At 44.4% G+C, this 22106-nt stretch overlaps 2 protein-coding genes across 8 annotated transcripts in view; one reads left to right on the top strand and one right to left on the bottom strand.

Moving 5' to 3' along the window:
• vps13d (vacuolar protein sorting 13 homolog D) overlaps nt 1-13309 on the top strand; it is a 57383-nt gene extending 44074 nt beyond the window's left edge. For all 6 annotated transcript variants that reach the window (XM_020051612.3, XM_020051611.3, XM_034296179.1 and 3 more), the window contains 5 exons: nt 2660-2792; nt 2964-3159; nt 9924-10055; nt 10823-11063; nt 12104-13309. In XM_020051612.3, coding sequence (XP_019907171.3) covers nt 2660-2792; nt 2964-3159; nt 9924-10055; nt 10823-11063; nt 12104-12235 — 834 coding nt within the window. In that variant the 3' untranslated portion in view covers nt 12236-13309. The remainder of the gene's footprint in view (nt 1-2659; nt 2793-2963; nt 3160-9923; nt 10056-10822; nt 11064-12103) is intronic.
• A 3281-nt stretch (nt 13310-16590) lies between these two features.
• Nucleotides 16591-22048, bottom strand: dhrs3a (dehydrogenase/reductase (SDR family) member 3a). 2 transcript variants are annotated; one of them, XM_010875746.5, is made up of 6 exons: nt 21465-22045; nt 20089-20235; nt 19673-19792; nt 18883-19121; nt 18333-18458; nt 16591-18035 (listed from the first exon to the last, which is right to left on the bottom strand). In XM_010875746.5, the coding sequence occupies exons 1-6, from the start codon at nt 21657-21659 to the stop codon at nt 17951-17953; spliced, it is 912 nt and encodes a 303-aa protein (XP_010874048.1). In that variant the 5' UTR covers nt 21660-22045; the 3' UTR covers nt 16591-17950. The 2 variants fall into 2 exon arrangements, with proteins under 2 accessions (XP_010874048.1, XP_010874049.1); XM_010875747.5 differs by lacking the exon at nt 20089-20235 and having other exon boundaries at nt 21465-22048.
• Nucleotides 22049-22106: the final 58 nt, after the last annotated feature.

Here is a 22106-nt window from a genome sequence, read left to right as displayed (position 1 = left end):
TCTATATATTTTCCCGAGTATTATTTTCCATTATTGCAAGGAAAAATAAATGAGGTTTACATTTTTTACATTTGTTACATTGCCTATTCCTTCCCCTCCGCCTGTATTTACAAGACTTTAGTACACACAAACAAAAGTCAAAACAACCATTAGATCTGTTCCAACTTCCTTAACATCTCATCCTCATGACTAACTGCGGGACAGCTGTGAGTGGAAAATAGGAAAAAGATCTCTCTGTGCCTTCTGTAAAAGCCATGAAATATGATTTGGTCACCTACACCTCATGTAAAGCACAAGTGAACCGGTTCCTTGTTCCTAGCTGGGTCTTGTTCCAGGTAATGCACGTTCACCCAGGTAATGACCTTCCTGGATCACCCCTCACCAACGTCACTACATGCATGCGCACGCTCGCACGTGTGCGCATGTCAACTGTGCTCCTTCAGCATTCTAAGTGGGGGGAGGTGGCGTAAACTTGAAAGCATCTTCATCTTTCCCTCAGTCCCCCGAGACACAGGTCTGGTAAGTGTATTGGTTTAGCTTCACAATGAGGGGAGAAGAAAAGAGAGGAGTAGAGAGTTGAGCTGGCCTTCCAATGAACCCGCCGGGGACTTTGCTTGACGGGGTCATCCCAAGTTCAGCCGTAGCGCTGGCTGCAGAGCGTGGTGCAGCGCGGTGGAGGGCCCGGGCGTGTTTACACAGAACCCAGCCTTCTCTGGGGATCTCCCTCCCACTGCTTGTAACACAAACCCACTTCCAGCAGGCACCTGCTGGGTGGAACAGAGCGGAGGGGAGGTGGGGGAGACCGGCCGGGCAAAGGCAGGTCAGCATTGGGGGAAGGTGGGGGTGGGAAGGCACTTCACTCCGGCAGACAAATGACTCACTGATATATTGGCCAGATGGATGAGGCTGGGGCTGTGTAAAATCAGTTATCTCTCCTCTCCCTATCCCTCTCCCCGTGACTCTGGTTCAGCTGGGAAAAGGGAAACTAGCCCAACCAGTGCCACGCTACTGTAGACCTTCTATCACACACGGCTTGTGAGCTGTGAATATGTGGCATGAATGTACTGTGTTTTAGTATTACCAGTGTGCAGCAGCATGTGTCCAGATTAGCGGTAAACAGTCAAGTCTTAGTCTTTGTTTGACAAGGATAGAAACAGAGCTTTGAATAGGAACCTAACAATACCATATCGCAATTACATTGTGTTCTATATGTATTATAATTCAATACTAGGTTTTCATTGCATTTCAGTGTTCAAGATGTGGCTCAGTACACAATGCAATTAAAAAATGTTTGCACCCTGTCTGATTTTTCTGAATTTTTCAACCAAAACCTAATATTATAAAACAATCACCCCCTTTGACTTGGAGAGGTTTTTACAGGACGGCCACCCCAGGGAAGCCTGTCTCTCTAACTTCCTGCATTTGGACAATATGGCTTTGACTGTGGTTCTGTGGATCCCAAGAGCCTCTGAAATGGCTTTGTAATCCCAGACTGATATGTATCGGCAGTTCTTTGTGGATGTGTGATGTGGCTTTGAAACCATGAGCCATAGTTGTCCCATATCAGACCCATTTACCAAGATATAAAAAATTTACCCTCATAATCCTTTTCATTGGCTTGCATTAAATAGGGGGGCCATAACTATTTCACATGTTACTAATGTCTTTATTTCTTTCTTTCAGGCTCCCTTTGTATATTTCTCCGACCCACAAAGAGATGTAAACAAATTCAATATGAAAAGTGCAACAATGCAGACGATAAGACACAATGCCAATGCTTTTTCACGGCACTGTAGGCACTGCAGAGTCAAGACGGCCATGAACAAACTAGCTTTAATCAGTGGGGAAAATGAATGGACTAAAAACCTGTTGGCTCACCATTTATAAATACAAGATGGACAACTAAGACTGATGTTTAGGTGGAGGTCTGAATGAATACTGTCAGTATTGCATACATACAATATCAAATTGTTTACAGGTCTCTTATTGGGATTGATCAAATGTTGATCTTTTAATGGGAATTGTCCTCACATTTGACCATGGGTCAGTTACGAAAATCATAAACTTTTTCTGTCATGCTATTTGCTCCATCAATCTTGTGAATAATGAGCAATACATTTGAATGAGGTAACATGGTAATTCGATTGTAAGACAATCTTTCTAAATACTTGTACATTAATATAAATGGCACCCTGATTACTGAATGAACTATTGATAATGTTAAGAGTATCAAGGAAAAAACAACAAAGAATGCCACTATCCAAATATCTCACTGAAGAAGACTAGGATTAATCAGATCCCATCCATTATTCCACTGCACAGATGATCTAGTGTATCCTGGAATGGCAATGCAGAGATCGAACTAAGCTTGCCCTAATGACCTTTATTGCTTACCAGCTGTACTGTGTGGCCAACTTAAGCCAAAATTGGACTGCAGTGGGCAAGGATACAGTAGATATTTTGAATACATATTGATCATTTAGAAATATAAAAAAAAATATCAGGGGCAAGTCTGAGTTCTAAGTGATGAATCGACTTGATGCTGCATTATCCAGTAATATTTTGAATTTGTTTTAATTTCATTTATGAAGCAAAATTGCCATTTAGGGAGCTCCTGTTTAAGGAGTGACAAATGAAAATGACAAATCTCCTGTCTTAGTTTGCAGGAACTTTGTCCGACGGGTTGGGCAAGACCATGGACAACCGACATCAGAATGAACGAGAGTACATACGTTATCATGGTGCCACCAGTGGAGAGCATCTGGTGGCAGGGATTCATGGACTGGCTCATGGTATTTTCTATTGTTGTAATAATAGCGACTAATAACACCAATCGTTAATACCACTGGGGACTTTATTTCCTCATTCACTGTGAATATGGGACGGTTTTGGAATCGTCCATTGTACTAATCAGAGTCCTCTGTGGGAGGAGTCACGCCTGGTTCATCTTTGGTGTTCCGCAGGTATCATCGGGGGATTGACCAGCGTCATCACATCCACGGTGGAGGGGGTGAAGACTGAGGGAGGGGTCAGTGGCTTCTTTTCTGGCCTGGGTAAAGGATTGGTCGGTACTGTTACCAAGCCAGTGGCCGGAGCGTTGGACTTCGCCTCAGAGACGGCCCAGACGGTCAGAGACATGGCCAGTCTCAGTAACCACAGGTAGGTGACCAAACTCAGAGAACCATAGCTTAACACCTTACCATGAAAATAGTTTTCTTACGGCCCAGTGCTTTTTTCATGCCACTCTCAATGGGAGTCAATGTTCTGTTTCACCATTTTTGTTCTTAACGTTGGCGGAACATTCCATATGTTTCTTTCCACTTTTATGTGACCTTTCCAAGACCCTCTTAGCTTTGAGAGACTGTGTTATAAAACTCTGCCTGCAGTCCAACACTCACACTTCCTCCTGTGTGTGCACGACAACTAAACCCACCAGATGTGCTAGTAAATGCCACCTGCCATTTTTAATGGGGTCGACTGGCTCGATGCTGGGTCAAGACTCTCTCCCAATTAGGGCCTATAGCACCATACAGGGTATGTAATGGTCTTGACAAACTCTTTACACACACACACACACACACATACACACTTATTGGGCTCTGCACTGTTCCAGTTGAGCCTTTCTTTTCCCTTCCTCTCAAGCTTAGTAGTTTTAAAGGTGGTTTAAAGGTGTGTGTTTTTTTACCAGGCAGGTCATATTACACAGTGGATCTGGGAATTCACAACATTTGTTCAGCATTTGTGTACAGAGTCTGCGCTGTGTGTGTTGTAGGCCGATCAGCTGGACAGTGGTGTTTGTGTTCTGGGAATGGGAAAAATAACAGATTGCACTAATTTGTGTCACTGTGGGAGGTTTGTTTGTGTGCGTGTGTCTGTGTTTGTGTGTGCGTTGGGAAGTGTATGCTTGCATGTGAGGGGTTGATTAGTGAAGGAGGTGTGTGTGTATGTGTGTGAACAGGGAGAGCAAAGGGACCTGCAGATGAACTGTTCCTGTGAGGCCCTGTTTGAGGGGAGGAGGGAGCGGGGGAGGGGGCATCCGAAGCGTGCCTGCCACAGTGTGTCCATGAGTTCAGCCAGAGTTCACCCCAGAGAATGTGCCTGAATCATGGATCACAATGACCACGCTATCACACCCACTCAGTAACACTGACACACAGAAACATTAAGTAAAACACTGACACATGGAGATACACTCAATGATTGACCCAGGTAAACATTTAACTACACACTGACGCAAGTAAACATTTAACAACACACTGACACAGGTAAACATTTAACAATACATTGACAGGTAAACATTTAACAACACATTGACAGGTTAATGTTTAACAACATGCTAACACAGGCAAACTGTCAGTTACAAACTGCCACAGTCAATAACACATTGACACAGTCAATAACACATTGACACAGTCAATAACACACTGACAGGCAAACAGTCAGTAACACGCTGACACAGTCATTCGTCATGGCATATGGGAATGCCCACTTGGCGGGCAAAACAAACTCTCCTACCAGTGCCCTCCATCGACAACTCCACAACTTTTACTTGTTATACTTCAAAATGCCAGATATTTGCAGTTCCACTGGATGCACTAGCCGCATATGTATTGTATTTGCAATCATAGCTACATGTAATTATTGTAATGAATGACATGGTCTGTTTTCATTTGCACCAATGCAACCAACTCCAATGGCCTAGCTAACGTTAGTGAGGCTAGCTAAACCTCTCTTCTTTAAAAATAATAGTGTTAGCTAAGTTAATAACAAAGTTAATACAGAAGAAAGTCGCACCAATCCAACCTTCTCATTATTTGTAATACTGGCTGCACTACGTTACACTGACCAAGGGTAATTTAGGTAAATTAGCACTCAGCTTCGCTTTGACAATGAAGAATTTCTTCTCCTTTACCTCCCAAACAATTGCATTATTGACCCACCCTGATCGAATGTATAGATAGCTGTCTGTACTTTGGTATGCTTTCATTTAGGTAGCAATTTAAGGGGATGGATATTACACATTCCCTAAATTCAGCACCGGCAGGGATGTCGATCTTTTAAACTGTGTAAATAACGCTGTGGGTGCTGTTTATGGGTCATGTGCCCAAGACTTGCATTGTGTTTGCATACTTTTGTTTTTCATGTTTTGTGTGGTGATCTAAACACTCAAGGGCTGTAAAAGCATAACATTTGACTGGCTTGTACAGTAGCTCCGTAGAATTCCCAGTGTTAGCCGCCATGTTTCGACAATGTTTTGCCCGCCAGGCTGTCAGAGCAACCACGTGACAAAAAACGAATTAACACACTGACACAGGTAATCAGTCAATGACACAGGTAAAGATGTTAATAACACACTGATAAAGGTAAACAGTTAATAACACCTGACACCGGCAAACTGTCAATAACCCCACCTACTCATTCAAGTTCACATTGACACTACTCTACTTGTTCAAGAGTATTTTTTAATGGTACTTTTTTCACATTGTAGATTAGTCACGACATCAAAACTTTGAAATAACATATATGAAATCAATAATTATATGAAATAATATATAATAATAAGTAACCTGATTGAAATACAAATTTATTTTAGATTATTCCAAGTAGCCACCATTTGCCTCAATTACAGCTTTACAAACGCTTGGCATTCTCTCAACCAGCATCATGAGGTAGTCACCTGGAATGCTTTTCCAACATTCTTGAAGGACTTCCCACAAATACTGACCTCTTGTTGGCTACTTTTCTTTCACTCTGTGTTCCAACTAAGCCCAAACCATATCAGTTGGGTTGAGGTTGGGTGATTATATAGGCCAGGTCTTCTGATGCAGCACAATCACTCTCCTTAGTCAAATTGACTTTACACAGCCTGGTTATGGTCATTGTCCTGTTAAAAAACTAATTATAGTCCCACTAAGCACAAAAGAGATGGGATGGTGTATCGCTGCAGAATGCTGTGGCAGGAAATGGTGGTTGAGTGTGCCTTGAATACTAAATAAATCAAAGGCAGTGTCTCCTGCAAAGCACCCCCACACCATCACACCTCCTCCATGCTTCATGGTACGAACCAAACATGTGGACGTCACATCATCCGTTCACCCACTCTGAATCTTAAAAAGACACCACAGTTAGAACCAAAAATCTCAAATTTGGAAAGTCTATTTTTATTGGTGTACTTCAGTACTTTTTTCTTTGCAGCAATTTGACCATAAAGGTCAAAATCAAGCCTCCTCCTGATGGTTTTTGCAACTGAAATTTTCCGGATTGACTGAACTTCATGTCTTAAAGTAATGATGGACTATCATTTCTGTGCTTGCCATAATATGGACTACTACAGTACAGACATAATGATGGTCTTCTGTAGTCAACAACACACTGACTCTGCAGGGTTGCCCGACATTGGGTTGAGTTGTCTCTACATTGGGTTGTGTTGATCCTACGTTGGATTGAGTTGTCCCTACGTTGGATTGAGTTGTCCCTACGTTGGATTGAGTTGTCCCTACACTGGATTGAGTTGTCCCTACACTGGATTGAGTTGTCCCTACACTGGATTGAGTTGTCCCTACACTGGATTGGGTTGTCCCTACACTGGATTGAGTTGTCCCTACTCTGGGTTGAGTTGTCCCTACTCTGGGTTGAGTTGTCCCTACACTGGATTGAGTTGTCCCTACACTGGGTTGAGTTGTCCCTACACTGGGTTGAGTTGTCCCTACACTGGGTTGAGTTGTCCCTACACTGGGTTGAGTTGTCCCTACGTTGGATTGAGTTGTCCCTACGTTGGATTGAGTTGTCCCTACGTTGGATTGAGTTGTCCCTACGTTGGATTGAGTTGTCCCTACGTTGGATTGAGTTGTCCCTACGTTGGATTGAGTTGTCCCTACACTGGATTGAGTTGTCCCTACACTGGATTGAGTTGTCCCTACACTGGGTTGAGTTGTCCCTACACTGGGTTGAGTTGTCCCTACACTGGGTTGAGTTGTCCCTACACTGGGTTGAGTTGTCCCTACACTGGGTTGAGTTGTCCCTACACTGGATTGAGTTGCCACACAGTCAGCCCAACCTTCTCCACTCTCCAAGGCACTCGGTCCCTTTCCCCTCATGTCTCCACCAGGAAACAAACAAGTCAATGAGAAGCAGACGTGTTGGGACAGTCCGCATTACCCCTGCTCTCCTGCCCTGCTCGTGAACTCTCCCTCCCGTCTTCCAGAGAACCCTCCCACCACACACACACACACTCACACACACTCTCTCCCTCTAGTTTTTCTCTCACTCTCTCAAACCCCTTCCCTAAGTTCCGGCAGACCTCTAGAGCCGGCTCAATTACAATTCCCCTAAAAGGGGGAGAGTAGCACTCCCCACACCCCCTCAGCACACTGTCAGTCCAGTCCCAGGCATTCTTCCACTACAGTACGCTGCAATGTAACGAGGCCAACGGGAAACAGCACACCCACTTTTCCACAAGCCAGTAAAGGGAAATAAACACAGCATGGCCACTGTTCAATTAAATGTGTCATTATGAGTCCGAAGTCACGGCTCCAGATTTAGACGCCTATTCCATCTGTTGATTCAAACGTCCCAAGGCAAAGTCTTAAAAAATCTTACGGTCGGCACACAAAGAAACAGCCAGTCTGGCCACAGGTTTTCTAGCCCAACATAGAATGAGCCTGACAACAGCACAGAGGTGACAGTGAAACCGCACGCATGGAAAGTGAGAGGAGAGGAATGTTTTTATTTTGTCAACCCCGCGTAAGAAATGCCAGACAGACACTCTAATGAGGTGTCTCGCCACAAGCCTCTACACACTGGTACTGTTTTAGCATTGCCACCATTCCAAACCACTCCAGGTGGGCTCACTTCACCTGCATCCCGAGACACATCTCCTAGAAACATATTTCTAGATCTTCCATTCATATTATCCTCCAGTCCATTTTATCCAATCTATAAAATCTATGATTCCAATCCGTATTAACTAGACCTTTCACTGATCTGTACCTCTCTGCTGTCCAGCCAAATGCTTTTGAGAGTTTATCCTGCCCAGCCCGCACCTGTGCTGATCCCATTCTGGCCCCCCAGCCTTTGAAATGGCATAGCGGAGTTAATACCACATTGCTTATTCAGTCAATACCCGCCCACTCATCTCTGGGCTACATGACTTGGGCTAGGAGTGTTGTGGGAGATTGAGCAGTGCTGGCTCCTGGAAGAGAATGGCCGGGACAGGGCAGTGTGTTTGTGCCGGGACAGGGCAGTGTGTTTGTGCCGGGACAGGGCAGTGTCTTTGTGCCGGGACAGGGCAGTGTCTTTGTGCCGGGACAGGGCAGTGTCTTTGTGCCGGGACAGGGCAGTGTGTTTGTGCCGGGACAGGGCAGTGTGTTTGTGCCGGGACAGGGCAGTGTGTTTGTGCTCACAGGATTCCAGTCCTCCTCCGGGCTCTTAGCCCGACCCACAGATAAACCCACCTGTTCTGCCCTCTCTGTTCTCCAGAGCTGCCCCCAAGCCCAGAGACATCTCCCCCTTCCTCTGGCATGTCACAACTACACTGCCATTCTAGTCAACCTGGCTTGTCCTACTCTATTCACACTGATGTGAAGCTGTTGAGCTCCAATATTTCACCTGTGGCTGACATCGGCCGGCGCCTGTCTTTGTCCACACACCCACATACCCTCACGGTCAGCCAGCCAGAGGAGGTCTCAGCATACAGCTCCCGGCGCCCGGCCTGCCCACACGTTCCCATTCAACCCCGGCAGTGGCTCCAGCTGCAGACAGCCTGGAACCCGTCTCTCCCCAAGAATAGCAGAGCAGCACAGTGCCTTCTTTGTAAATCCAGCGAGGCCCATCAGTCCCTAATCAAAAGACTGCAGCCCAGGAAGATTCAAGCCAGATGTGGGAATTCCAGCCGGGCTCTGGCTGACTCTGGCAGCCGGGATAAAGAGAGGTGGAGGGGGGATGGTGGGGTCGTCTGAAGGGGAAGTGAGACCGCAGCTCAGACCTGGATCTGGCACCAGAACGTTGGCCTCTGAATAAGCCTCATAGGTCAGGTCCATTCTGAAGCCGTCTAAACCTGTTTTGTGTGTCACCTGTTGACTACCCGTATTCACACTGTGTTCAGTTGCCTCGAAGACCTACCGTATTCACACTGAGTTAAGCTGTTGACCTACCATATTCATCATGTTTTCAGCTGTTGACCTACCATATTCATCATGTGATCAGCTGCTGACCTACCATATTCATCATGTGTTCAGCTGTTACTGGAACATATTCACTGTGTTCAACTGTTGATATACCATATTCATCATGTGTTCAGCTGTTACTGGAACACATTCACTGTGTTCAACTGTTGATATACCATATTCATCATGTGTTCAGCTGTTACTGGAACACATTCACTGTGTTCAACTGTTGATATACCATATTCATCATGTGTTCAGCTGTTAATGGAACACATTCACTGTGTTCAACTGTTAATATACCATATTCATCATGTGTTCAGCTGTTACTGGAACATATTCACTGTGTTCAACTGTTGATATACCATATTCACCATGTGTTCAGCTGCCCTGAAAAGTATTTCTGACTACAATTCATCCTAGATGTATCTTTTATATGCTTGAGACAGTGTTGTCTGCCTGTCCTAGTTTTCCAAGACAACGAAAAAACATCTGTTGTATCATTTCACTAAAATTAATTAATAATTCCGCAAGAGCTTGCACTTCAGATTATTGGCCTACATGCAGCATCCAGATATTTTTTTTTTAAACAGTTCACTTATATTGGACCTATATTGTATATACAGGGCTACTCATGACCAGAAGATGATGGTGCAATTAGACAGGCTTTAACCAGGTTATGAACTGTAATCCGGGTTACTGTGTCGCTGATCCTCTGTAGTGGACGGCTGTACTGACTCCTGCCGACATCCTGTGTTCCAGGTTGAGCGTGTTGCGGGTCAGGAAGCCGCGCTGCTGTAAAGGACCCCAGGGTCTGCTGGCCCGCTACAACTCCACGCAGGCAGACGGACAGGAGCAGCTCTTCCACCTCACCGACAACATCCACTCTGAGTTGTGAGTCACATCACTGACCGGGAGCTTCCGCAGTCCCACCACTGACCGGCCTGACGTGTGTTTTGTGCTGAAGGCAGAGGAAGAGTAGGGGCCCGAGTGGGTGTTGACGTCTGGCCCAGTGTTGGGCCTGATCCTAGATCAGCACTGCTTTAGGGCAAGTTGTGGTTATGGGCCTGGATCTAACAAACCTCAGTTCAGCTCCTCGCAGTCTTTTAATTAAATCACAATTAGTAAATTACTCAAAGATGGAGTAAAAGCCAGCTGAAGATGTTGACTTATGTCCGGAGTTTGGAAAGGAAAAAAAACGGTTCAGGTTTGCGAATAAGCTAATTAATACGGATTTGGTTTCTGCAGAGTGAGAAAGAGACATGAAGTCCCTGGCCTGTGTCCAGTGTCTGCTGGGCCTGGGAGCATTTGTCACCTTGCAGGCTAATAAATCCAGAAAGGCAGCAGAACCCTGTCTCCAGCTGACCTCTGACCCTGGAGGTGTTAACCAGCCAATTACTCAGACTCTGCCTGGCCCACACGTCATCGTTCCAGTGGGACTCACACCATGTTTGTTTATGTTAGCATGCGTGTGTGTTTGTGTGCACATGTTGTGCATGCTAGAAAATGACATGCCATAGTCTTTACTTGAAAGCAAGTGCCTCTAGCTTCTTAGCTTCGGCAGTGAATTAACTCAAACATGCTCTTCTACTCCCCACCTCACAGATTTTTGCAAAACAACTCATGAAACAACTCTCTCTCTACCCACCCACCCCCTTTAGCTTCATTGCTGTGGAGCCTATAGACACTTACTGCGTGCTGATATCTTCCAAAGTGGTCTACTTCCTCAAACCCGGTGAATTTGTGGACCGCGAGGCCATCTTCCTGGAGGTCAAGTATGATGACCTGTACCACTGCCTAGTCTCAAAGGACCACGGGAAGGTGTATGTGCAGCTCACCAAGAAGGCAGAGAGCACCAGTAGTGGTGTGGCCATGCCAGGCCCCTCACACCAGAAGCCCATGGTGAGACTTTTACAGCTTAACCTGCTGAGATTACATTGGGCCGAAGCTACTGAGAAATGAAATAAAGGCATAAATGTTGATGGTTGGCTTGCTGAGTGGGATATTGTCCCCAGCTTAGCCTCCCAGTACCCTGGGCAAAACGCCTCTCCAACTGATGTGTAGCAGCCATTTTGGTGATGTCGATGCTGCAACAGCGCTAAAAGCCCACCACACGTCAGTCCAGAGCAGGACTCATCCCCACTACATCGCATTATCACCACACATCAGTCCAGAGCAGGACTCATCCCCACCACATCGCGTTATCACCACACATCAGTCCAGAGCAGGACTCATCCCCACTACATTGCTTTATCACCACACATCAGTCCAGAGCAGGAATCATCCCCACTACATCACTTTATCACCACACATCAGTCCAGAGCAGGACTCATCCCCACTACATCGCTTTATCACCACACATCAGTCCAGAGCAGGAATCATCCCCACTACATCGCTTTATCACCACACATCAGTCCAGAGCAGGACTCATCCCCACTACATTGCTTTATCACCACACATCAGTCCAGAGCAGGAATCATCCCCACTACATCACTTTAGCACCACACATCAGTCCAGAGCAGGACTCATCCCCACTACATCGCTTTATCACCACACATCAGTCCAGAGCAGGAATCATCCCCACTACATCGCTTTATCACCACACATCAGTCCAGAGCAGGACTCATCCCCACTACATCGCTTTATCACCACACATCAGTCCAGAGCAGGACTCATCCCCACTACATCACTATCACTACACTCATTAGCATGTGATTGCACATATAGTCAATTAAAATATAAAATATATTTAAAATAAGCGTTAAAACTAATAATGAATTCAGAATGACGTGACATGGCAAGCAGATATATAGTTTTGTTATAAGTAGTAGCTGTTCATTTAAGTCACATTCTTTAAACAACTTGTGTATCAGAAAAAAAAATTATGGAGTTGTGATACTGCTAATGTATTCAGTCAGTAATTCTCCCTCATATCCTTATAGGTTCATGTGAAGAGTGAGAATCTTGCTGTGAAAATCTCTCAAGAAATCAACTATGCCAAGAGCCTTTACTATGAGCAGCAGCTGATGTTGCCACCCAATGACACTGAAGACTGCATACTATTGGACACATAATTGTTCCCGGGAGGTGGCGAACGCATGTCCTTCCAGGTAGTGTTTAATGTGTTGTGATAGCATCTGAAGATAAAATCCACAATCACTAGGGAATATGTCCTGTCTGAGGACGGCACGCCGAATCATGATTCTGGTGGGCCACAGCCTGCTAGTTTCTACCTCACTGATTAAGTAGCCTAATGCAAAGGGAATGGGATAATTGAAATAACTTCTAAATGGGTGTCTAGGTTTCACTTCTGGACATTGCTTTGGGTAAAGAGAAGCCCATCTCCGCTCAGGATCAGCAAGCGCTGCACTTCGTTTAGTAGCGAGTGCAGCATAGTTTAGACATAGAGGGTCCGACGTCCCAAGAAACTAACAATTTAAATGATAAACAAAATATGCAAACAGGTGTTTTATGGACTGCTGTATATTTCGAACACCATACGATAACACAGATTCTTTATTTTACAAAGATGTTTATATGATATGACTGGTATATGTCAGTAGATGTGACTCACAAGAGTAGTGTTCTATGTTTGTGAATAGGCACCTAGCTGTGTAAATAGTTACATATCAGGATAACACTATAGTGATGTAAATACCCAAGGCGGAGAAACATTATAATAGTTATGGAGGTTGACATGAAGTGAGATGTACAAAACTGCCTTTCAGATGTCTTTATTTTGTATATAAAAGTATTCTGGGGTTGAATGAATTGCACTGACACTTAGTTGGGGACTCTGGCTGCACTGGGCCTCCATTTTGTCACACCCTCCACATAGGGAAGGATGTCAGGGAGCTGTCATTCAAGTCTCAAGCATTTTACCGTCATGGGCCTCTGGTTTTGTTCACTGTTTTATGAAATAATAGCTCTTTTTTTACCAGTGTCTATTTTAATGATTTTTTTTCTGAAAGCACTAGGTGTTTTGGAATGTATTCCTGAAACATAGTTTCCATGTACTGTGATCATATCAGAGGCCTGACTTCCAATGCTTGTTAAAGGTGGAGGTCTTGTGCTTTAACCTGTGGAGGAGGAAGTAGAGTAAAGTGATGACATTGCTTATAATAAAGTACCACAACTGCAGTACTCAACACTGTTCTGTGCTCATTACTGAACCAAATTATAATGACCATATAATCCTGCGTTACCTTACTGTTTATTAACTCGCATGAAAGAATTGCTCAGTGATTTTCTATGTTTTAGCAAGTTGTTTTGAATGCTGCGCTCAGTAGTCTGACAGGGTCCTTGAGAGTTCTGTACTTAGTAATGAGGTAGTGAATTGTTCTCTGACCTCTGCTGGGGCTCACCCCACAACCTCATTGGATACGTTTTGGGGGGTCTGTTTACAGCACCTCCCCCAGTTTTGCTGCAGCAGTTGTATGTTTGGAGGCTTTTAGCCCACCCACCTTTTTGCCAAAGTACTTTATCTTGTTGGTGTCTGAAGCTGGGCTCTCTAACCTCAGTTTTCTTTAAGCTATTTATACTGAAGCTGTGCTCTCTAACCTCAGTCTTCTTTAAGCTATTAATACTAAAGCTGGGCTCTCTAACCTCAGTCTTCTTTAAGCTATTTATACTGAAGCTGGGCTCTCTAACCTCAGTCTTCTTTAAGCTATTAATACTGAAGCTGACTCCCCTGAAGTTCTTGGCCTGTGCTGCACCGCCTCTCTTTTTGATTGGCAGGTCAGGGGAGCGAGGTCTCCCCCTCGCTGTTGGGCTAGTCCATGGTTCATTTGTCTCCCTGACCTTCTCCCCAGAGGACATGCTATGCCTTTGTGGTGGAGCAGTTTCCGTTCCAACAAGGTGAAGGTTTCTGACATTTTTCCCGGTGGCTTTGTTTTTGTTGTGGTCACATAAAGCCAGGGCTTTTTCCCTGAAATGAAAGACGACGTGCCATGTTGCAGATGCCTTTATACATGCATACGACGTACAAGCATTTTCATATGGATTTTACCCCATGATCCTGACTTTGCAAGCGCCCTGCTAGACCAACCTAACCACACCAGACCTTTCAGGCCAAACCCTTTTACAATTAGATATAAATCAAAATGTGTTCGGATCCATATGTTTACTGGCCCACAAATTGATTGTGATTAACAAATAAGCCAAAACCAAATCTGTGCAGCACAATTCTGTTTAAAAGCCTAGCATGGCTCTTGGGCTAAAAGGTTTGCCCACTTCTGGCCTAGTTCTTAGGCCATCATTTTAGAATTCCCCCCCTACATTCAGTCCCACATCCTTCTTTTTAGGGTTACCACGTGGGAGAAAATGCCTTTAAGTGCCTTAGAGTGGCTTTGTAAGGCATCAGACCTCAAACCCCCATGAAGCTGTGGGGATCTTAACAGCCAGGACATTTTGGAATCAAAAGATTCCCTGAACTGCGAGACATTAGAGATCTAAAGCTCCTGGCTCGTTTGGACTTCCATGCTTCCTTTACTGGAGTCGCTGAAGTTTAAAGCCAGCTAAATCAAATCCCTGGCCAGGGCTTTGGAGTGTTTCGTCTATGATTGGATGCGGGTTCTGAAGTTTTATTCCAAAAGCCATGTGATTATGCAGTATTACACAACTATACACTATTATACAGATCAGGTTTTCATTTTAATATCTGATGAATGATGTAAGAAAACCTACATCAGAGGGAGAAAAAGACCCTGAACTTCTGAGCTGTAGAAGTTCAGTGTTTCACTCGCCCACATAAAGACTCTAAAGAGCCTTTGCATACCAAAGTAATTGGTAGTAACGGAGGGTTTTCACTGTTAATTTGCATCAAGAGAGAAAGGAGGTAGTGGTAAAAAAAAAAAAAGCTCCCTTTATAGGAGAACAGCACAAACTTAACCTTACCAGGAGCATTACTGTTTTTTACGGGTTCATTGTCTACAGCATGCGGGCCATGGTGTTACTTCCCTTACACGCGGCAACAACCCACTTCTCTAGTTTCACGTTAGAGTTTTTATTTTATTTTAAAGTAATAGTTCACTATTTTGCAACTTGAAGTTGATTGTTCCTCACGCTGAAAGTTGTTTATGCCGGAAAATCCATGTTCCCGTGTTTAATTTCTTTTAACAGTCGTGATAAGTTGTAGCTAACTTCCAGCTAAAAGTATAGTATAAGTATAAGGGCATGTGAGCATGTTTTGAAACGTAAGTTTTAAATCACTTGAAATTAACTAAATTAGTGTCTTGATGTTACTTAAAAATCTGTCCATAAAAAGAAATGCATTAAAAGAATATACACACTCACATGTCTCATCACTCCCATGTATTTTTAGCTTGCTGTTGCTAAAGTTTGTTTAACTTGTAATGATTGTTTGAAGAAAAGTGAACCATGTTTTATCGTTTCTACTGGCCCAAAGGCTTATTTCTGGGTGAGGAGCTATTAAACACATAAATTGTGAAATTGTGAACTAATCCTTTAAAGAGGGGTAATTGATACACCTCTTGTCCACCTGAGCCTCCACTCAGAGAGCTGCCTGCCTGCCCAGGCCTCAGGGTGAAGAGTTCAGCACAGGGGAGTCATCTGTCTGTCCAACCACCTCCTCAAATCTATCTGCTGTTTGGCTAACCTTGCTCTGAACTCGCCCCCTGAGATTTGAGCTGTCTTCTCCAACACACTCACAGAGACAGATTAGGTTGGGCCATTACATTCTGGCTTCCATTCTGAAACGTTTCTGCTCTAAGACAAACAGTCACTGTATCACTGTTGTATAAGGTATTAGAATAGTAATGGTTGAGCCTCCCTTGCTTTTGTGAACATAAATGTGACCAAGTGAAAAAACATTCACAGGTTTTCCTTCCTCAAGAGGTCTTTGAACAAGATTTGGATACCTCGTTGTACCCAAGTTTGTGTTCAACATCTGCACCAAAATATTAACCATAGTAACTACAGTATATTGCCCTCGCCTAGAAACCCATAATGCCCTAGCTTCTGACATAATGTAGCAAAACAGACATTTGACAATAACCGACCTTATTTGATTCTCCATCTGCCCCTATGTTCCAGATTAATAACCACACTAAATACATTACTGAGAGGGATCATTACCCCGAGACGGTTTTCACTGTCACAGTATAAAATGAAATACAGCTAATCCCGTCTGTGTCGAATGAATGACAGATCAGAGGCCGCTGATTGGATTGTCTCTGTACCCTGTAAACCATTTCAGTGGATCTTCCAATGGAAGGAGCTTCTCTGGTATGCTTTCCTACGGAGCTGCGAGAGTGTTATGACAACCCTAACAAAGCGAACAATGAGCTCACAATTGGCAGGCCTGCAGCCCAGGAATGTTGACCATGAGAAGGCTGGAGGCTTCGGCAGGCCATTAACAAGCACACAGCGAAGAACGGATCCGTCTGTACACACAAACACACGCATCATATAATATTCCATGTATACGTCTTTAATACTGCATTTCATACAATCCTAATATTTATATTGGCATTAGAGACAGGTCAGCATATTCCCAATACTGCGTATCCCCCAAAATATTAAAATGTTTATTTGACAGATTCCAACATTTTGTATTCCTAGTCACCAAAACACCCAAAGAAATCTCAAATGAAATGCAACTTGTTTGTCAACGTCCTGAGTATGAACCACTCCCCTTAATCTCTGTGCATTTTTTTCTAATTAGTGTCATTAACTAAACATGGGAAGTTTACCACAATGGTAAAGGCTTGATCAGTTCTGAATACCAGTCCATCTGATGCTTAGTCCATTAACCCAAACCGAAAGGCTTTGGAGGAAACCCCTTCAACTTTAAGCAGTGTGGCTGCATAGAAATAAGTTGGAGGTTACCCAATCTAGCAACCCATCAATATTCAATTCATGATTCCACAGCATCCCCTTCTTGCACCGCTTTGCCCTTTGACCCCAAGTACCCATAGTTTATAAGGCCTCTGTTGTTTTGGAGAAGTCCCCTCCTTTGACGGGCTGCTGCAGTGCAGTTCATAGTGCCACAAGGTGTGTTTCTGATGTTGAAATTGACAGGTCCTTCTTGAATTACTGTGGCATTTGGGTATAGGATTTTGGAGGGGGAACACAATTTGTTTGTATTCGGGTAAAAAATATTCTTAAGAGAGAATGATCTGCCTTAATGACTTGAGATTTTGTTTTATATTTTAGTCATTTAGTAGGCGCTGGCTTATCCAGAGCCACTTCCAGGAGCCATTTTCCCATTACCATGACAGCGTGTCAACACGAGGGGTAGTTAACAGCAATAATGGATCTAGATCACATGCTTAAATCTACAGTAACAAATTATTTAAAATGTTTACATTGCCTCCCAATGTAATACCTCCTCCTTTAAATGGAGTAGTTTCAACAGACACATAGGATTTCAGTACATCGAATGCCGTTTTCTTTAATATATTCTTACCCTCATAACAGGCCACTGGAGAGAATGTGCAACGTTTCCTGTATGTCTTTGTAATCTCCGATGTTCAGGGTCTCCACAACTATTCCATGAAACTAGAGCACACACACTAGTTTACAGAAGACATTTAAACTGCCTCGTTTTTTTATTGTTTAATCAACCTTTTCTTGTTCCTATTAATATATTAAATAACGTTGTATAACGGACTTGCTCTATCTGTCATTATTGATTAACTGTTAAATACGAACCAAAAACATGTATGATTTGAAACTATTTTTCATTCTAACATTTTTTTTTTAGACAGGGAACGCAAATGCCATTGCAATTCAAGGATGACCTGGGCTCATGCCAGGCTCCTCTCTTCCTATGTCCGCCCCTTGAATGTGTCCATGCAGGTATAGCACCCAGCGAAGCGGTGGATCTCCTCCAGAGCCGCCTGAGGCAGGAAGCTGTTGATGAACGGAGCATGTTTATATACTGACAGAGGGTAGTTCATTAAACCACAGTGACCTGGCCCACCCCTTGAGTAAGCATTTCACTGTCAGTCCACAACTGTTGTTAATAAACCATGTGACTCAGTGTGATTGGATTTTACATTAACCTTGTCTGAGACCTGAAGGCTTGTGTCAGCCACCTAGTCTAATCCCCGGGGACAGACTTTGCACTCAGAAGACCGAGTGTCTCTGCCTCAACCGTTTAACCTGTTTGGCTACTTTGCTGTCGTGACTGAGATTTGGTCCCCCTACCTCTTGAGGATAACAAGAGCACGCATGGTCCAAGGTAAGTAGATAAACGGTGTGTTGGTCCGGACGGCGTCCACTGTCCGCTGGGCCACCAGCTCCGGGTTCAGCGGGGGGAAGAGCTGAGGAAACCTGGGAGATGAACACAGCAATACTTCACCCTCACAGTACCATACTGTCACTTTTTATTTTGCCCTCCATGACAAATTGTCAGATGTGTCTCGGTGAATTTCTTGCCCAGTGTTGATTAATCGGTAATACACTAACATATCCCTCCTGCATATCAATCAATAGATGGGACTGGTCAGTGTAGACTGCATCCATTGTTTTAGGTGGAAACTGTCTGAGCCCATGAATCCTTTAAGTGTGATGACAGTGAACTGGCTGACCCAAAATCAACTGTACAACCATGTATCGTAGCTCTCCATATGCATTTTGGGTGTGATAGCTCAGAGTACGGTAGCTCTGTATGTGGTGGGTGTCTGGTAGCCCCAGTGTTTGGTAGTTGGAACGTATGGTGGACCCAGGATTTGCAGTCCCGTGGTGGCCAACTGACCTGACTCTCATGCCCTGGAACATGTCTGTGTTGGTGTGGAAGGGGAGCACGGTGGTGCAGCCCACCCCCGGGCAGTCCAGCAGCCCCAAGGTCAGGCTCTCCATGAAGGCCAGAGATGAGGCCTTGGACGTGCAGTAATCTATGGCCCCCGGGATGGAGGACAGGGACAGGATGGAGTTGATGCACACCACGTGGCCGTGGCAAAGCTCCAGCATGCGTGGAAGGAAAGCTTTGGTGGTCTGGAGGAAGAGAAAGAAACGTGGTTGTCACTCTTCCCGTTGTTATTCCCTATTCACTACTGTTAGTGTTCCCTAACTGTTCATTCACTCTTGAAATTAGTTAGCTTCCTGGAATTGGCCCCTCATAGAGGAGAATAGAAAGGGGAACCATATGAGTTCCCTGTCCCAGCAATGCCAGTGAGAAGACGAACTCCACATTTCTCACATGTTAGTGTTTGAGATCCAATTATTATACAGTGTTTTTTTAACCTTCATTTGAGCAAGGAGTCATATTGCTGTATCTCAGAACTAAAATCTAAATGTATTCCAGGCTTTGATGCATATTACAAGCAGGGTGTAGGGGAGGGGAGGGGGGGGTCACATGTCTGGAATATACCCCCCCCGATATTCCAGACATGTGACCCCCCCTGGAAAAGAGTGAAAATCCTGGGATCCTGACCCTGATACCCCCAATATACAATACAATCCTCTACCGTTGAATACAAGCCATACATAAATACTACTTTCCTATGTCATATTTATCTAAAGGATTTCTCTTTTTCAACACTCACCCAGAACTGGCCCAGAGTGTTGATGTATTGAGTCTTCATCAAAGCATCATCATCACTGTCCATCAGACTCTTCCCATGAACCACTGCTGCGTTATTCACCAGTATGGTGACATCGCCTACCTGACATGAAAAGAAACACACGTCTTCTGTAAAGAATTTCTTTCTTTGTTTCCCGCTGTGTAATTAAGAGGCTTATAGGTGAGCAGAAAGTCTGTCTTAACATTAAAAAAAAAAAAAACGTATCTTATCTTGAACTGATACGGACGTATCCCTGCCAAACACTTTGAAAGCCAACCTTTGAAAGACTGACTAGATTGTGTAGATGATTTTCCACACATACTTTTGTTTGTTATCTAAGTCACGTTGGACCTAGGTTCATTTTGGGGTGTGGCTATCTTGTAGGTTCTCTTCTCTACCTTCTCTCGGACCACCTTGGCCTGCTTGTACACCTCCTCGCGATTGGCTACATCACACAGGAAGTAGTGGCACTCGGCTCCCGTGGTAAGAGAGATCTCCTCGCAGGTCTCCTTCAGACACCTCTCGGTGCGTCCCCACAGGATCACCTGACAAGAGGCGGACAGCGGTCAGAGATCAAACGGAGCAGCCCACTGGCTTGAGACCTTGTGGGTCTTGTCGAAGTGATTGCATTTCCATGCATCCACCAGTGGTCAGGTAGTTCATGCTATGAAGCTACATTCTGTTGCATTAACATCTGTCCCATCTGTTAGATTGCTCTACATTGCGGTGCTGTGTATGATGTATTGCTCATGGAGGAGGCATTAGCAAGAGGTTTTGAGCAGACACAGACACGGGTTCTTTGATTTGCTGTTTGGGAGGGAAATCCAGAGACTAAGATCTAATATCCTTCTCCAGAGGGGCCCCTGTGCTCTGATAACCCTGGATGGCTGGCTACTGGCCAGACCGCCGCTACACACACAAACAAACGCAAGACATTCATGCACGCACACACGCAGGCAGTCAGACACGCACACAGACCACGCGCACGCTCACCAGAGTCTCGCACGTACACATGCACACGCGCGGAGAGATAAGCATCCACTAATTTTACAACAATTACAAATGGTTTCGTGATAAAAATTTATATTTCCAGAACTGTGCCTTCCACTACCCTGTTAGGGAGCTAACTTCAACAGTCACTCACTGGGTCCTCAGAGACACTGGAGTCGTGAGGTTAAAAAGTCAAACGTCATTGTAGCACTGTGGAGCCATCCGCCCAAACTGTCATCACCCCCATTGTAAAGACAGGGACTGAGGAAACACCTGTGTTTGTGTGCCTTTACAATGAAAGGAAAGGGAACACGCTAGCATCAAACATCACCCAGGTCAGCCAGGGGGCAAAAAGAGTTCAGGCTCAGTGCCACTTGCCTAGTCTAGTGAGTACTGGTGCTTTCCCATTACATTTAACATGGAAAACGTAGCGAGATGTGACTAATAGACAATCAAACTGAATATAAGTTATAGGCTACTATAAGGCAAGCATGAATTCGATATAAGTTGTTTTGTGGAATATATCGCATGGATCATAAAGTCTCCTAACTACTGGCCCTTTGTATTCAACAAATATCGGAACAGATCCACTGTTAATGTTATTGTTCAGTTTCAGTTGTTTTAAAATTAAAACCAGCTGTCCAGGGTAATATGAGAAGCATACGGTGGTGGATTTTACTGTTTGGCAGTGCATTGCTTTTAAAGTGTGCGTTTATCACCTTGATGATTTGCGTAATAGCGCACAAATGCATATAGCGCACTGTAATATCATTGCTCAGTTTACCTTTTTTGCCCCATTTTTTGCAAACTCCTTGCCCAAATGCCGACCAATGCCCCGTCCACCGCCTGTGATCAACACCACCTCTCCACGTAGGTCTTTCCGTCTGCTCGGGATGAACAATCCCAAGCATGATTTTAATATGCAGAAGATTATGTTGAACGGGAAAAGCAAAGCGTGTCCCAAGTTATTTAAATCCATTACGACTTAGTGAGATATGCCTTTTTTGAGAATAAAGTTTAAGTATCCACATAGGCAAAGCGCACCTTTCCAAAGTGAGTGGATACCAGATGTTGGAATTAAGTCTTCTCCATAACCTAGCAGTAGCCAACCCTTCTACGACAGAATTATGATAATTCCAGCTTGAATATCAGAGGTCCGAGAAACATACGTCTTTGTCACATTACGAAAATGCGGTGACAATAGCTGACATGTAGAACCAATGCCAACACGGTGCCTGCGCCAAACAACACAACGAATTAATTTTGCGTCTTCTTTTTGCCTTTTCCATCCCAGCACTGTCTGACTACCGGCACGACGACAATATGCCTTTATATAGCCCATTAATCTTGATTGACAGTTTCAATGTTGGATAGTCCCTCCGACTTGACTGCGCGTTAGCGGCTGTTGCGTATATTTCCTCTCCAC

Source organism: Esox lucius, chromosome 12 (genome assembly GCF_011004845.1).
Source record: "Esox lucius isolate fEsoLuc1 chromosome 12, fEsoLuc1.pri, whole genome shotgun sequence".
In the NCBI taxonomy this organism is placed as follows: Eukaryota; Metazoa; Chordata; class Actinopteri; order Esociformes; family Esocidae; genus Esox; species Esox lucius.
Note: the sequence above shows the minus strand (reverse complement) of the source record. Positions and strands in the feature narration are given on the sequence as shown.

Coding starts and splice junctions, on each gene's coding strand:
- dhrs3a (XM_010875746.5), bottom strand. CDS start 21,659: ATGGATTTAAATAACTTGGGACACGCTTTGCTTTTCCCGTTCAACATA. Junction 19,122..19,672: donor ACACTCTGGGCCAGTTCTGG/GTGAGTGTTGAA, acceptor CTCTTCCTCCAG/ACCACCAAAGCTTTCCTTCC. Junction 18,459..18,882: donor TTCCAGGGCATGAGAGTCAG/GTCAGTTGGCCA, acceptor TTCATCTCCCAG/GTTTCCTCAGCTCTTCCCCC.